This window comes from Neomonachus schauinslandi, chromosome 10 (genome assembly GCF_002201575.2).
Source record: "Neomonachus schauinslandi chromosome 10, ASM220157v2, whole genome shotgun sequence".
Lineage (NCBI taxonomy): Eukaryota > Metazoa > Chordata > Mammalia > Carnivora > Phocidae > Neomonachus > Neomonachus schauinslandi.
In genome coordinates this window covers 122,224,881-122,239,614 of record NC_058412.1, presented here as the reverse complement: position 1 = coordinate 122,239,614, position 14,734 = coordinate 122,224,881, and the positions used below count along the sequence as shown (strand labels likewise).

At 46.3% G+C, this 14,734-nt stretch overlaps 1 protein-coding gene across 2 annotated transcripts in view; it reads right to left on the bottom strand.

The window, feature by feature from the left end:
* Window positions 1-14,734, bottom strand: part of TOX2 (TOX high mobility group box family member 2) — a 129,906-nt gene that overhangs the window by 43,724 nt on the left and 71,448 nt on the right. For both annotated transcript variants that reach the window (XM_021689128.1, XM_021689129.1), the window contains exon 3: window positions 3,729-3,974. In XM_021689128.1, coding sequence (XP_021544803.1) covers window positions 3,729-3,974 — 246 coding nt within the window. The remainder of the gene's footprint in view (window positions 1-3,728; window positions 3,975-14,734) is intronic.

The following is a 14,734-nucleotide window of genomic DNA, read 5'->3' as shown; positions in this document are numbered from 1 at the left end:
CTGTGCAAACAGCATCTGTGACCTCCTGGCCATCGGGGTACCTTCTGGGCCACTGCGGCCCTGCAGCCCAGCTGCTCCATCTCTCGGGCACCTGGTAAAACTGAGAGGCGCACGGTAGCGGACAGAGCTGGGCTCGAGTTCTGCTTTGTTTTCTTAATAACTGTGTGACATTCTTTCACTCATTTACTCGTAACGTGTTTCTAGAACCTGCTTTGTGTCAGGTCATCGCTTCCTAGAGGTGCCTCTTCTGGGCACACACAGCAGCATGCACTGATTCTATCAGAGCATTTACTACATTTCCAGAAGTGGAGACTTCACCTGTCTCTCCACCTGCACCAGGAGTTCCTCGAGGGCATCTTGCAGAGCCAGGGCTCAGAACACTGCCTGGGACTTAGGAGGCTCTTAATAAAGACTATTGCACAAGTGATCACCACAGCAGGTTAAGAACAGCCCCCCAAAAATGTCAGGTCCTAATCCCTGGAACTCGTATTTGGGAAAAGAGTCTTTGCAGGTGTGATTAAGTGAAGGTTCTTGAGATGGCGGGATTATCCTGGATTATCCCTAAATGCCATCACACGTGTCCTTATGAGAAAGGCAGAGGAGACTGCACGGACAGAGAGAGGGGGCCACGTGAGGTCGGAGTGATGTGGCCACGAGCTAGGATAGCCAGCCACCTCTAGAAGCTAGAAGCAGCAAGGGAGGGATTCTCCCCAGAGCTTCCAGAGGGAACTCACCCCTCCTGACACCTTCTAGCCTCCAGAGCTCTGAGAGAACCAATTTCTGGCTGTTTTAAACTACCACGTTTGGGACAATTTGTTCGAGCAGCCCTCGGCTGCCTGCTCCAAGCCTCCGTTTCCCGATGGAACGATCCCTGCCTCCCTCCGTTCTCGGGAGCAGCGTGTAAACAGTCTGTAAAGCCTTCCGCACTGTGCGTGACACCTAGCGGGTGGCAACACAAATTCTAGCACCACCTTCGGGATGCACGTCCACACACGCGCAGACACACACCTGCCTCCCTACTCCTCGGACAAACTTGAAAAACTTGTCTCTAAGGGTGCCTTGTGTCTCTTCACCGGAGAGTCCCAACGGACGGACGTGACGGACATGTGTTTATCGGGTTTCCCATTTGGTCCAGTAGCCCTCCCCTGGACAAAACTGTTTGGCTTCTCTTTCATTATAGAACGAGGGAATATAAAACTCAGTGAGCCCTTGACAACCGATTCATGGAAGAATTAAAGCTATCTGAATTTGTGAAGCGTCTTTAACATGAGCTAGTTTTAAAGAAATCTGGAAAATGACCGCAAAGTGCCTATTTGGACCAAGCCCAACCAAAACATACCCCTGGAGGAGTGATCAGAAGGTCATTTCTGACATACAGACAACATTCTTTGCAATTATCAGAGCTATTATAACCAGGTGGCCCTACAAAGGTACCTGGCGTATCTGCAATCTGTTCCTTTAGGTAAATGAGACTCATGGGAAAACGTCCCTATTTGGTTACAGTGGGAATTCACTTTTATTACTAATAATCACAATAATAAAGATTCCCTGATTGTTTACTCTCTGCCAGGCATTTTTCTAAGACTTTGCACACATTATCCCAAATACACTTCACTGCAGTCTTGAGGTGCATACTGTTAGGATCCCAATGCAAGGGAATGAAGCTCCAGAGGTGGATCCAGGACGTAAGGCAGGGCTGCGGGACTCCAGAGCCCACACGCTAAGCACTACCCCCACAGTCTCTCCTGCCCACCGGCACAAAGGCCCGCAGGACCGGGGCCCAGGACAGCAGCCATACCGACCCTTGCACTCCCAGCCTTCCCTAGGGCACACGCCAGAGGTGTCCGCTGGCCCTCCCTTGCTGGCGTTACCATAACCCCCAACAGGGACAGTCTGGAGTAGTGACGTTTGGTGAGCAGTGAGCTGGCCAGATGGCTAAAGCACATCATTCTAACAAAGTGGAATTAAAACTGTATGGCTCTGGAATCTTCAGGTCTCTTAGAGAAGAGGAAGCCGAGGGCCTGCATTATTGATGGGCCCCAAAGAAAGGTATTCCTCAAGAAACGGAGTATCAATTTCCACTGAGCACTTTAGTCTGACCCGGAACATCCCTCCCTCCTTTTATTTCTCACCTGGATTCAAAGAAGGAAAAAATGTGATGTAGCTTACAGAAATACATAGAGGATACCAGCTTTTTTTTTTTTTTTTTTTTTTTAAGCAAGGAGCTTTGGTGGTAATAAGAGTAAATAGTAAATAAAACACTGTCAAGATTGCTACAGTATACACTGTATGTCCGAAGGTCCCAGGCATCTGCGGCCTCTGAGCATTCTTGGCAGAGATAAACATGATCCACCCAACACCATGATTTTGATAGAAAATCAGCTATGCAGTCCCTCCTCCCCTGCCACAGGTGAGTCTGTGACCCAAGCTGACAGAATCGAAGATGGCTTCCTCCTGGACACAATGGTTGCTGGTCCGGCTGTGCTCCAGCATGGTCCTCCCTGGAAGACCCAAACTGTCACTTGCCAGAGATGTCAGGGAAGATGTCAGCTACAGTAGCCACCGTGCCTGCTGTGTGGAAATGGGCATGGGACAGGGCCCTAATGGCACTACTGGGGTTTCTGGATCTAGCCATACCTGAAACCCCTTGTCCACCCCCAGATATTTCAGTCTTTTTTGCTTAAGCTAGTTTGAGTTTGGTTCCTGTCACTTAGAAATGAACTTAAGAGTTGTGACTAGTATATAATATTATATACAAACAAAAATAACCATAGTTATTCAGGAGAAGTACTAGAATTCCCTTAAGGGACTTTTTCTATTATACCAAAAATCCTCTACTAATTTTCTACAGCTCTTGATTGTTCAAATCAGCCATTATGCTAAGAAGTCATATATCTCCTTAGCATGGGATTCAGGACCCTTATGATGCAGGTGCTACTAGCTCTTTCACCTCCTTCTCTCTCTCGGGCTCCAGGTCCATTTTCTCCTGCCCTATAAGGAGAATGAACCACATGCTGTCCCCAAGAATGACATGAGCCCTCCTGCCTCTTGCTTTCGTACATGCTGTTCCCCCAACCTGGAAGGTCCTTTCCTGTCCTAGTCTGCCTGCTGATTTTCTATTTATCCTGGAAACTTTAACTCAGCAATCACCCTTCTCCCTGGCAGCTTAAACAAGAAACAAGATACAGTATTTTAAAAATATTATGATTCTATTTATATGAAATGTCCAGAAGAGGCAAATATCTAGAGACAGAAAGTAGATTAGTGGTTACCTAGGGCTGGGGGTTGTGGGGGGTTGAGAATGAGGACTAAGGGGTATAAGATTTCTTTTGGGGGTGATGAAAATGTTCCAAAATGGACTGTGCTGATAGTCATATAACCTTGTGTAAAATCTGTTGAGCTGTACACTTTAAATGGGTGAACTGCATGGTGTGAGAATTGTATCTCAATAAAGCCATTATAAAATAAAAATGAGATTATACTATTAGAAATAACAATAAAATAGATAATACCAAGATACTATAAACAGAGCTCCAGAAGTTACCCGTGTGAAGACACAAATTACCATTCATGCCCACCCCTCATATTCTGCAGACCCCATGCAAACATCCGAGGCCACACCCTGCACACAAGCAGAGGGTCCTCATCAAAACATTGGCATTCTGCTCCCCTCTCAAGCCCCTTCCCTGCTAGATCCAGCAGAACCATGGGGGGTGACAGGGACTTACCGTGGGCAGCTGGCCCGATAGCAGGTGGCTGTCCTGGGCCAGCATGTTGGACACCATGATGGCTGGGAGGTCCATGGCCTGGTAGGAGTAGGCAGGGAGCAGTCCGTTGGGTGTGAGGCTGTGACACAGTGAGTGGTAGCCAGCTTCGTGGTCCCCCAGGTGCAGGAGGGATGGCTCAGGGAGGTTGGGAGGTGTTATCGGGGGGATCTCATAGTCTTCGTTGCTCTCGCTCTGGCTGTTGTAGGTCTAAAACATCAAAAGGGCATGTTGTTGGGAGTCAGTGCCTTACAACTGCAGAACATGCTTAATAGGACCAATAAGAGCAACAAAATAGTAACAACTTCTTGACAAAGGAAAGAAGGGATGATTCCCTGGAAGGCAGACAGTCAAGATGACCCTATGACTTGGTCAGATTCTTGCCTCATCTCCAAATGGGTGCTTCCTCCCACTAGAGGGTCTGTATACAAAACCCTGCTCCCTCTGGAGAGTGGGACCCATTCTTGTTCCTGTCTTCTTCATTTTGCCATCAGATCTGGACACTGCAGCCCACCACGAGTCCATCTTCCCACACCCACCCATTTTACAGATGGGAGAATCCAGGTCCAAAAGGAAAGTGGCCCATCCAAGGTTAGCCAGAGTTGGGAATGGAGCTGAAGTATCCTGATTCCCTGCCTGGTGGTCTTCCAAGGCAGTTGGACACCTTTCCCTTGTGTGCCCTGAACACCTAGCCCAACTGGGTTCTCTCCTGGTCTTTCTCATCTCCGTAAATGGTACAAAGACACCTCCAGAAGCACAAGCTAGGAGCCATACTGGACACCTTCCTCTCCAATCCTTGTTTGTTCGTTTTCCCCCTCACTGCACTGATCAGGAAGTGCCGGTACAATGCTGAATAGAAATGGTGAGAGTGGGCAGCCTTGCTTTCTTCCTTAACTTAAAGATCTCAGTGTTTTACCACTAAGTACAATGTCTGCCATAGGTTCTTACAGGTGTTCTGGAACAGCGTGAGGGCATTGCTAGTTTGTCAAGAAGGTGTTTATTTTTCTTTCAGTTGTGCGTGGTTTGTTGTTATTGTTGTTTTACTTTTATTGGACTCATTTTCCCTGCACCTACTGAAAGCTCAAGCGACTTTGCTCCTTTAATTCAGTTAATATGGTAAATTCTTCACTTGGTTTTTCTAATGTTAAAACAACCTTGCATTTCTTGAATCAGTATCTGTGGGATTTGAATCTAATTCAATGGAAGACTCACAGCTGGTGCCTGAGATTAACAGAATGGCCAGGAGAGGGACCCAAGGAAGACTCAGTCCCTCCTGATCAAGCTCAACATTTAAGTGGAAACCATGTCCTGGTAGGTCTCAGGTCTGCTGAAAACAATTTCCTCAAGCCTTTTTTTTTTTTTTTTTCCAATCAAGGAATATAAATATCTAGCATTTATTGAGCATATGGTATGTGCCAGGTACAAGCACTTTACAAACTATTTACTTGCCCAAAGTCACATAGTTAGAAAGAAGCCTCACTCCGGTTACCTCCCTCTTCCTCCAACTTACACTGTCTCCAAAGGAAGACACGTCTTGTCTGTAACACAGATCCTGGGAATCTGGGTCCTCATAATCCTTAGAGTAGGGGCCAAGTCATTGCCATATTGAAGGCTTGGGGACCAAGAAATAGGCTTTGGTTCAGCCTTGATATTGATGAGGTTGGCAAATTAACACCTCCTTCTAAACTGTGAAGATCAAAAGCACTTTTTCTTACACGGGACCCCAAACCAACCCTCTTCCTTACCATTTCTTACCTAGAATAATAACCATCATGACTCCTGACCACCCATCGTGCAGGGTGTTTTATATGGGCACCATCTCTAATTCTGTTTTTTGTTCCATAATTTCCTAGGACACATTTCCTATGGAATGTGTCCCTAATACCCCAGGCATGTCTATAATGACCTCCTATATTTCCCTAATTACAAATGTGTGTCTAATATGACCTGGGATGTCTCTCTAATTCCCCAAGTGTGTTCACCCTGGTGTGGGTTATCTCCCTAATTCTCCAGGTGCGTCTACCTTGACATGAATGTCTCCAGGGTTCCCCAGTTGAACAATTTTCCCCCCAGCTTTATTAAGATATAATTGACATATAATTAATCTCTAATTCTTAAAAGAATCCTGTATTTATCCCCACTTGACAGATCAGAAAATCAAGATCTAGAGGCTTCAGCCAGGTTCAACAGTGGGAGGGATCTGGGTCTGATCCACCCCTTTCTCTTGTGACACAGCAACGTCTTCAAGGAGTCTCCAGGCACCAGTCCTCCACGTTGAGACTCTGTCCACTGTGCACCCAGTGCCCACCCTCCAAATAAATACATTCTGAACACTCTGTGCTTAAAGACTAGTATGTCTCTACTGGAGAATGGGGGAGGGGGGATAGAGGGAGAGAGAAAGAGTGAGAGAGAGAGAGAGAGAGAGAACCCTCCAAACATCTTAACATGGGCACCCTGGGGGGGGATGAAAATGATTTTTCAGGTTGTATTTTGATGCACTTTGGGGCATATATGGGGGTGTTAATGTAATTTTTCCCTTAAGCACATCTCCTCCAAGACAAGGTGCCCATAGGTCAACTGGTATAATATTATAGTTAAGGGTATGAGTGGTATAGGGCTTGGTGAAGGGAGACAGCTACATGGGGGCAGAATGGAGAAGGAGACAGAGTACCCCTGAGTAATCAGAAATGGGTGGAGGAGAGAAAGCACGCTGTGCCCCTCTTGCTCCTCTACACCTGGCACCTGGCTAGTAAAACCCCCACCACGATATGAACCCAACCACCCACCCCTTCTCACCATCACCAAGAGAGCTGAGCCAAGCTCTGGCCAAATTTCACCAGAAATCATGGTCACCAGCTGTGTGATGTCTTCATGCCTCCGGGATCCACTCCCTCCTAGCTTATTCATTTCCATGGCGGTTCTACCCAGCCTGTCTTCTCTTCTCATGCTCCAATACCCCCTCTGCCCCTTCACCCAGTGCAGATGACCAATCACCCTCGACTACCCAGGGAAAACAGAAAATAACCCTAACAGCATCCTGACACCAGAACCACAAACTTGCTCCTGTTTTGGTGCCAGAAGAGCCATCCCTCCTTCCTAAAGCCAATCTCCCTGCCCATGTAGGCAATGATCCTCCCCCCTCCCCTTCCCCCTCTGTCCAAGGACCTTGGGCATCCCATGAACCCTTCTTGCTCTTGGCTCTCCGGCCCCCCCCTCCGCTGGACCACTCTCCTCAGCACTGAAACATGCTCACCTCTCTCTGGCCTTGCACACGCCCCCACCCCTCCCCAGCTGCCGCCACCTCCTCCCCAGTCCACACCCGTCTTCCTAAAAAGGCTGTCCTCACCTCTCAGCCCCTCACTACACAGCCCAGGGGGACCTGCCTCCTCCACCCCCAAGGCCCCCACCACCCAGTCGCCTCCACGGTGCCAGATCCAATCAGCTGTTTTAAAACCACATTTCACTGTCTCCTCAGTGATGTCGGTCCAACTGATCCCTTCCCTTCATCTTGAGAACGCCCTTCCTTTAGTGTCCAGGACCTCATGCTGCCCACCTTCTTGCTCCCCCTTCTCCTTCTCCCATGCCAACTCCTCTTCCTCTACCCAACCTTCCACACTGGAGATTCTCAGCCTCAGTCCTGACTCTTCTCCTTTCCTGCTCTACACCCTCTCCCCAGTTGGACCTCAGGCTCAGTTGTAATTCCCAGCTAGGAGCCACATTTCCACCTCCAGTCTTGGCACCCATCTGAGCTCCAGATGTGAGCATCTGAACACCTTCCCCGCTCCAATATTCCCACCTGGTGTCTCCCAAGCATCTCAAGGGAAACATGTGCAAAGCTGCAGTCACATTGCCCTTCCCCAACGCTGCACCTGTATGTCCCTCATCCGGTCCTCCATGCAGTTAATAAAGCCACCAACTTGGGGCTTACCCTCGGTCACCCCTCAAATCCAGTGAAACTCCTCTGAACTATCTTTTAAGCCTACCCACTTCTCTCCATTCCCACCACCACCGCCCTGGTCCAGGCCACACCATCTGCTACCTGGACAACTGCCACAGCCTCTGTCCTGGTCTCCTGTTCTTTCCCCCCGCAATCCATCCCCTTCACGTAGCCAGAGTGGTCTCTAGAAAGATGATCACCTCACCACGCCACTCCCATGCTTACCATGCTTTGATGGCTCCCCACTGACCTAAGGATAAAGTCCGCAGTCTCAAACATGGCCCTGTCATCCTCACATGGCTGCCCCCCATGACCCTTCTAGCCACAGTGACCTTGCCTGCCTCCAGGCCCTCGCACTGGCTGTTCCCTCTGCGGGAATGCTGTGCTCACCACACATCCTCCCTTCATCTGGCTCATTCCTACTCGTCCCTCAGCAATAGGTTGGTTTAGAGGACTTCCCTGATACTCCCTAGAGTGGGTCAGAGCCCATTACACAGCCCCAGGTGGCTCTGCGTTCCCCTCGGAAGCACTCATCGAACGCGTAGTTAACGAACTGCTTGCATAATTATTTGTTTAATGTTTACTGCGAGTTCTGCCAGGACAGCCCTTGTTGGTCCTGTTTCCCAGAACCTGGCACAAAGTAAGAGCTCAAAAATAATTAGCTGAATGGATGATGAGCCAGGCCCCAGGGCAGACGCCATGAGCATACATCTCACTCAGCCTTCGTGGCGGCCCTGGACATGGGTGACATTTGTCCCTGTGGCACAGGACTGCTGTGTGTGGTCAAGCGCCAGAGGGCCTGGGTTTGAGTCCTGGCTCCACCACACACTAGGTGTGTGACCTCAGCACACTCCTAACCCCTCTGTGCCTCAGTTTCCTCATCTGTGAGGAGAAGGTAATAATGGCAGGTGCTACAGGGCGGCTGTAAAGAGTCACCAGATCAATATATGGGGACTGCTCAGGACACTGCCTGGTGCGGAGTCAGCCCCCTCGGTGGCGGCTGTCATTGTTGCCCCTGCTGCTCTTGCTCAGTTTCAGAGACGTTAAGGAACTTCCCTAAGAACACACAGCAAGTAGACAGCAGCTCATGCACTCGGTACCCTCACAGTGAGCGTTCCAAACTCCTCATACCCCAAGCCTGTGTGCCGTGGGGTGAGGTCTGTCTTGGGCCTGACTATCGGGATGGGCTGGGGGCTGACTGGCTTTAGGTGGGACTCGGCCACGGGCATCATATCATCCCAGAAAGCAGGGTCCCAGGAAGCCTCCCCCAGCTCCCCTGACCATCCTGCAGCAAGGCTCCCCTCCTCACATCCCCCCTATGCAGTCCCCAGTATCACACACACCTCCAATTTTTTTTTAAAGATTTTGTTTATTTATTTGAGAGAGAGAGAATGAGAGAGAGCGAGTACATGAGAGGGGGGAGGGTCAGAGGGAGAAGCAGACTCCCCGCCGAGCAGGGAGCCCGATGCGGAACTCGATCCCGGGACTCCAGGATTATGACCTGAGCCGAAGGCAGTCGCTTAACCAACTGAGCCACCCAGGCGCCCTCCAATTATTTTTTATTCTTTCTTACTTTTTACTTGTGTCTCCCGACCCACACCCCCTGATCCCAGGCTCTATGAGGGCAGGGATAAGACTGTCTGGTCACCAGCACCTAGCACAGTGCCTGGCACATAGTAGGTGCTCAGAGTGTGGTGAATGCGCACACAAGACGGGGACTGTGCCAGACTTTAAGTTTAGCGCTCACCTAGGTGGATCTGTATCTGTCGCTCCTGACAGATGTAAGTCCTTCAGGCATCTGTGGCTTGTGCCTCTCCACCACCGCCTCCCTGCCCGTCCCACCCCGCCCCCCCCCCCCCCCCCGCCAGCTCCCATCCCAGAGCAGGGGCTGGTGCACAATGCTAATGACTCACAGGTCCATTCCTTTCGTTTAAAAACCAAAACCTCAACACACTGGAACCAGCCCAACCAACCAGAGCCTTTTGCAAAAATGAGCATCTGTTGTATCAAAATATTGGAATAACACAATTATGACAATTCATTTAAAGAGGCGATTAGCACACTTAAAAATAACTAAACATGCAAACACTACATGCCTCCCTCGAACGCAATCAAATCCTAAATGCACGACACCCGACTACCGCCCCATTCTGCCACTGTTTCTTACCGAGCACCTGCCGCGCGCCGGCCACTGGAGCCGGCTTGCCCACACGCATTCTCCATCAAACCCACGTCAGTTCTGCAAAGAACTCATAGGACTATTGTCTCCATTCTGCAGGTGAAGAAGATGAAGCTGAGGAAGTGGGCGTGTCACATAGCTAGGAAGTCTTGGACGGGATTCAAACCCAGGTCTTGTGACTCTGAATCCAGCACTTCCCCACACTGGGTCAGAGGCTTCTTCAAGATTCCTTTCTCACTCCCCCTAAGAGATGGGCTTCCCCGCCTCCACTCTTGCTAAGGTCTTTTCTCCCTTGGGGGCCAGTTATCCTGTGAAAATGTCAGATCACATCACTCCCCTGCTCACCACCCTCCGGCAGTCCCCCTGTCACTCAGAGTAAGAATGGGGCCCTTATAATGGCCTCCTACCCCATGCTGTATGGTCTAGTGTCCCCACTCCCACCTCCGTCTCCCTTACCTCCCAGACATCTCCTGCCATTCTCCCGGTTCACACCACTCTGGTCATGATTCTGCCTCAGAGCCTTTGCACTGACTGTTTCCACTCTCTGGAACACTCTTCTCTCAAATACTCACACAACTCATTCCTTTGCAGCTCATGTTTACTCGAATATCCCCTTCCCAATGAGTTCTACCCTCACTGCTCGGTTTAAAATCACAAACCACCAGCCATGCTCCATTTTCTGTTTGTTTTTATCACTTTTGTGTGTTTATCACCTTCTAACATTCTTCATATTTTATTGATTTATTACCTATCTCATCCCACTAGAATGTCAGCTCCATGAAGGAGGAGATTTTCATCTGTTTTGTTCACTGCTGTATCCCCAGTTTCTTCAACAGTAATGAGTGCTCGAAAAGTAAATGGATGAATGAAGGAATGAACAGATGAACTTCTCATCAAATGCCAGCAGCAAGAGTAGGAAGAAAATGAACAGACTGGCAGACCACGAAGATCCCCCTGCTGGGAGAAGGCTTGTCTTAGCTGGGACCCAAGGGTAGGAGAGGTGGTTTCAATCAGTCCAGCGTTCCTCCCTCCCCAGAAGTGGTGCATGAAAAACCATAACCGATTGTCCTTTCGGGGGAGAAGTGGAGGGAGGAAGCATCGAGGCAAATGGCAGGGCCAGGATGTGGAGTTTACCAACTCAAAGGGGTAGAGCTCCCCAACCACGCAGAGGTGGGTTATGAGGCTGCTAGAATCACCTTGTTCCTCAGTTCTTCCATTTGTGCTTCTCTTTCCAAATAACTAAGGAATGGAAATTCATTAACAAAGCAATATGGCTGGGGTAGAAGGGGCAGGCAAAAGGACAGACTGCCATGCTCTTCGCGCACCAGAAAGGGAAGAATGCTGGGCTGATTCCAACATGTGGCTTGCCCTTTTTGGTCAGGGAAGCCTAAGCCTTCTCCTGGAGTTTCTAGAAGGAAAGGTCTTCATTAAACGTCTAAGGCAATGACTCCTTGAGGCAGGGGAGTAAGCAGGGGCAAAAGGGAGGTCTCTAGGCCTTGAGGAGGGGACAGAGAGGAAGGAATCTAAGAGTATCCAATGGGCCAGAAGCTTGCTGCCGGGATAAGCTTATGTCCTATGAAATGATCAGAACATACTCTTCCACTTACTACAACAAAATAAAATGACAAACGAATCAAAAATTCATCCATAGAAGGTAATACATACATACATATATATTCTTTTAAATAATCCTTTCTGAAACAAATACTCAAAGCTCAAACCTAGAGAATGGTTTGAGAAGGGAGGACCTGGGTGGTTCAGTCTGTTAAGCGTCTGCTTTCGGCTCAGGTCATGATCTTAGTGTCCTGGGATCGAGCCCTGCATCATTCTCCCTCTCCCTCTATCTGCCACTCCCCCTGCTTGTGCACTCTCTCTCTGTCAAATAAATAAAATCTTTAAAAAAAAAAAAAAGGAAAACAAAGAAGGAGATTCTAGAAAGAGTGGTGAGCTCAGAAACCAACAGTTTATATCCATTCAAAATAGCTGTCCCCCAGTAAGGTGACTGCAGGACTTAATGTGACTATTTCATAAGGACTCCTAAAATAGAAGAGATACAGCATAGGATTATAAAAAATGATCACAAACTAAAAATCTAGAGGATTTCGGCTCCAAGCTGTGTCTTCTGCAAAGAAGGAAATTACAGATGCTGATTAGTTATTTATATTATAAGGGACATTTGTTTAAATACATTTGTTACAATTTTTAAAATTTACTGAGGTGGAATTCATGTAACATAAAGTTAACCATTTAAAAATTAACACTTTGGGGTGCCTGGGTGGCTCAGAGTTTAAGCGTCTGCCTTCGGCTCAGGTCATGATCTCAGGGTTCTGGGATCGAGTCCCGCATCGGGCTCCCCGCTCAGCGGGGAGTCTGCTTGTCTCCCTCTTCCTCTGCCACTCCCACTGTTTGTGCTCTCTCTCTCTCTCAAATAAATAAATAAAATCTTAAAAAATATATTTATTAAAAATAAATTAATTAAATAAAAATTAACACTTCAATGGCTTTTAATACAGAGTGTTCTGCAACCACCCGTTCTATCTAGTTCCAGAATATTTTCATCACCCCAAAAGGAAACCTCATACCCATTAAGCAGTTTCTATTCTCCCTGGCCCCTCAACCCTTGGTAATCACCAATCTGCATTCTGTCTCTGTGGATTTACCTATTCTAGATAGTTTCATATCAATGGAACCATATAATATATGGCCTTTTGTTTCCAGCTTCTTTCACTTAGCATGATGTTCTCAAGGCTCATCCATATTGTAGTGTGTATCAGCACTTTATTCCTTCTTACGGCTCAATAATATTCCATTGTATGTAAATACCACAATTTGTTTATCCATTCATCAACTGGCGGACATTTGGGCTGTTTCCATCTTTTGGCTATTGTGAATAGTGTGCTTTGTATACATATATTTGTTAGAGTCCCTGTTTTCAGTTCTTTTGCACATATAGCGAGGAGTGGAATTGCTGGGTCTATGGTGATTCTATGTCTAACTTTGAGAAACCATCAAACTATTTTTCACAGGGGTTGCACATTTTACATTCCTACCAGCAACGTATGATGGTTTCAAATTCTTCACATCCTCACCACCAACATTTATGTTCCACTACTTTTCTTTATAGCCATCCTAGGGGGTGTGAAATGGTATCTTATTGCAGTTTTGATTTGTATTCCCCTAACAACTAATGATGGTGAACATCTTCTTCATGTGTTTCTTGGCCACTTGCACATCTTGTTTGAAGAAATGCCTATTCAAATCTTTTGCCCATCTTTAAGTTAGGTTGTCTTTTTGTTGTTGTATTAGAGTTCTTTACGTATTCTAGATATAGACCCTTTTAAGATATGTCTTGCAAATATTTTTCTCCCAATCTGTATATTGTCTTTTCACCTTTCTCACAATGTCCTTCGATGCACACAAGTGTTTAATTGTCATGAAGTCCAATTCATCTATTTTTTCTTCTGTTGCTCATGCTTTTGATGTCATACCTAAGGATCCAAAGCCAAATCCAATGTCATGAAGGCTACCTCTATGTTTTCCCCTAAGATTGTTATGGTTTCAGCTCTGAGGCTTAGGTCATGGGTTCATTTTGACTTAACTTTTGCATATGGCAGGAGATGGAGTCCAACTTCATTATGTTGCACATGGCTATCCAGTTGTCTCAGTACTATTTGATAAAGAGACTATTCTGTCCCCACTGAATGGTCTTGGCACCTTTGTCAAAAATCAATTTGGCTATAGATGTAGGGGTTTATTCCTAGATTCTTTTAATTCTATTCCATTGGTCTGTACACCTATCCTTAGGATAGTACCACACTGTTCTAACTATTGTGGCTTTGTAGAATTGTGTGTTGTCCAACTTTGTTCTTCTTTTGTAAGATTTTTTGTGGCTATTCAGGGTTCCCTGCAATTTCATATGTATTTGAGGATTGGCTATTACATATCTGCGCAAAAAGGCTGGTAGAGATTTGATAGAGAGATTGTACTCAATAATCTGTGGCTTGCTTGCATGATATTGCAATCTTACCAAAATTATGACTTCCAATCCATGAACACAGGATCTTTCCCATTTATTTGGATCTTCTTTCATTTCTTTCAGCAATGTTTTGTAGTTTTCAATGTTCAAGTCTTTCACTTGCTTGGCTGAATTTATTTCTACATATTTTCTTCTTTTGGACACTATTATATATGGAATTGTTTTCTTGGTTTCCTTTTGGGATTGTTCATTGCATTGTATATAGGAACACAACTGCTTTTTGTGTGTTGATCTTACACTGAAACTTTCCTGAATTCATTTATTAGCTATTTTTGTTTATAATTTTAAGGGAAAGCAGAAATTCCACACTGTTGGAGGAACCAAAACAAAGGAAAAGAAAATAGAATTGGATCAACCTAACAAAAATCTGGAAAGAAAGAAGTAAAACAGGGTTGAACTATGAAACTTGATAATAAAGAACCTTCAAAAGATGACAGTAGTAATTAAATGTTACTAATCACAATAAATATGAATGATTTTAATCCTTTTATTAAAAGATAAAAGATTAATATTTTGGTTAAAATAAATAAATCCAGCACATGACATTTATAATAGGCATGCCCAAAATAAAATGACACAGGAGGTTAAAAATAAACCGATATATCGGCAAATAAAAAGCAGAGGTGACAAAATTAATAACAAATTTGGTACAATTCAGGGCGAAAGCACTGAAGGAACTAAGAAGAATACTTCAGTTGATAAATGATAACAATCCATGAAGAAGAAACGACATATGTAAACTTTTATGTAGACTGATAAACCACAGGAATATAAAATGTAGAGGACTGTTTAGAAGTACAAAGAAGATTCAACAAAAC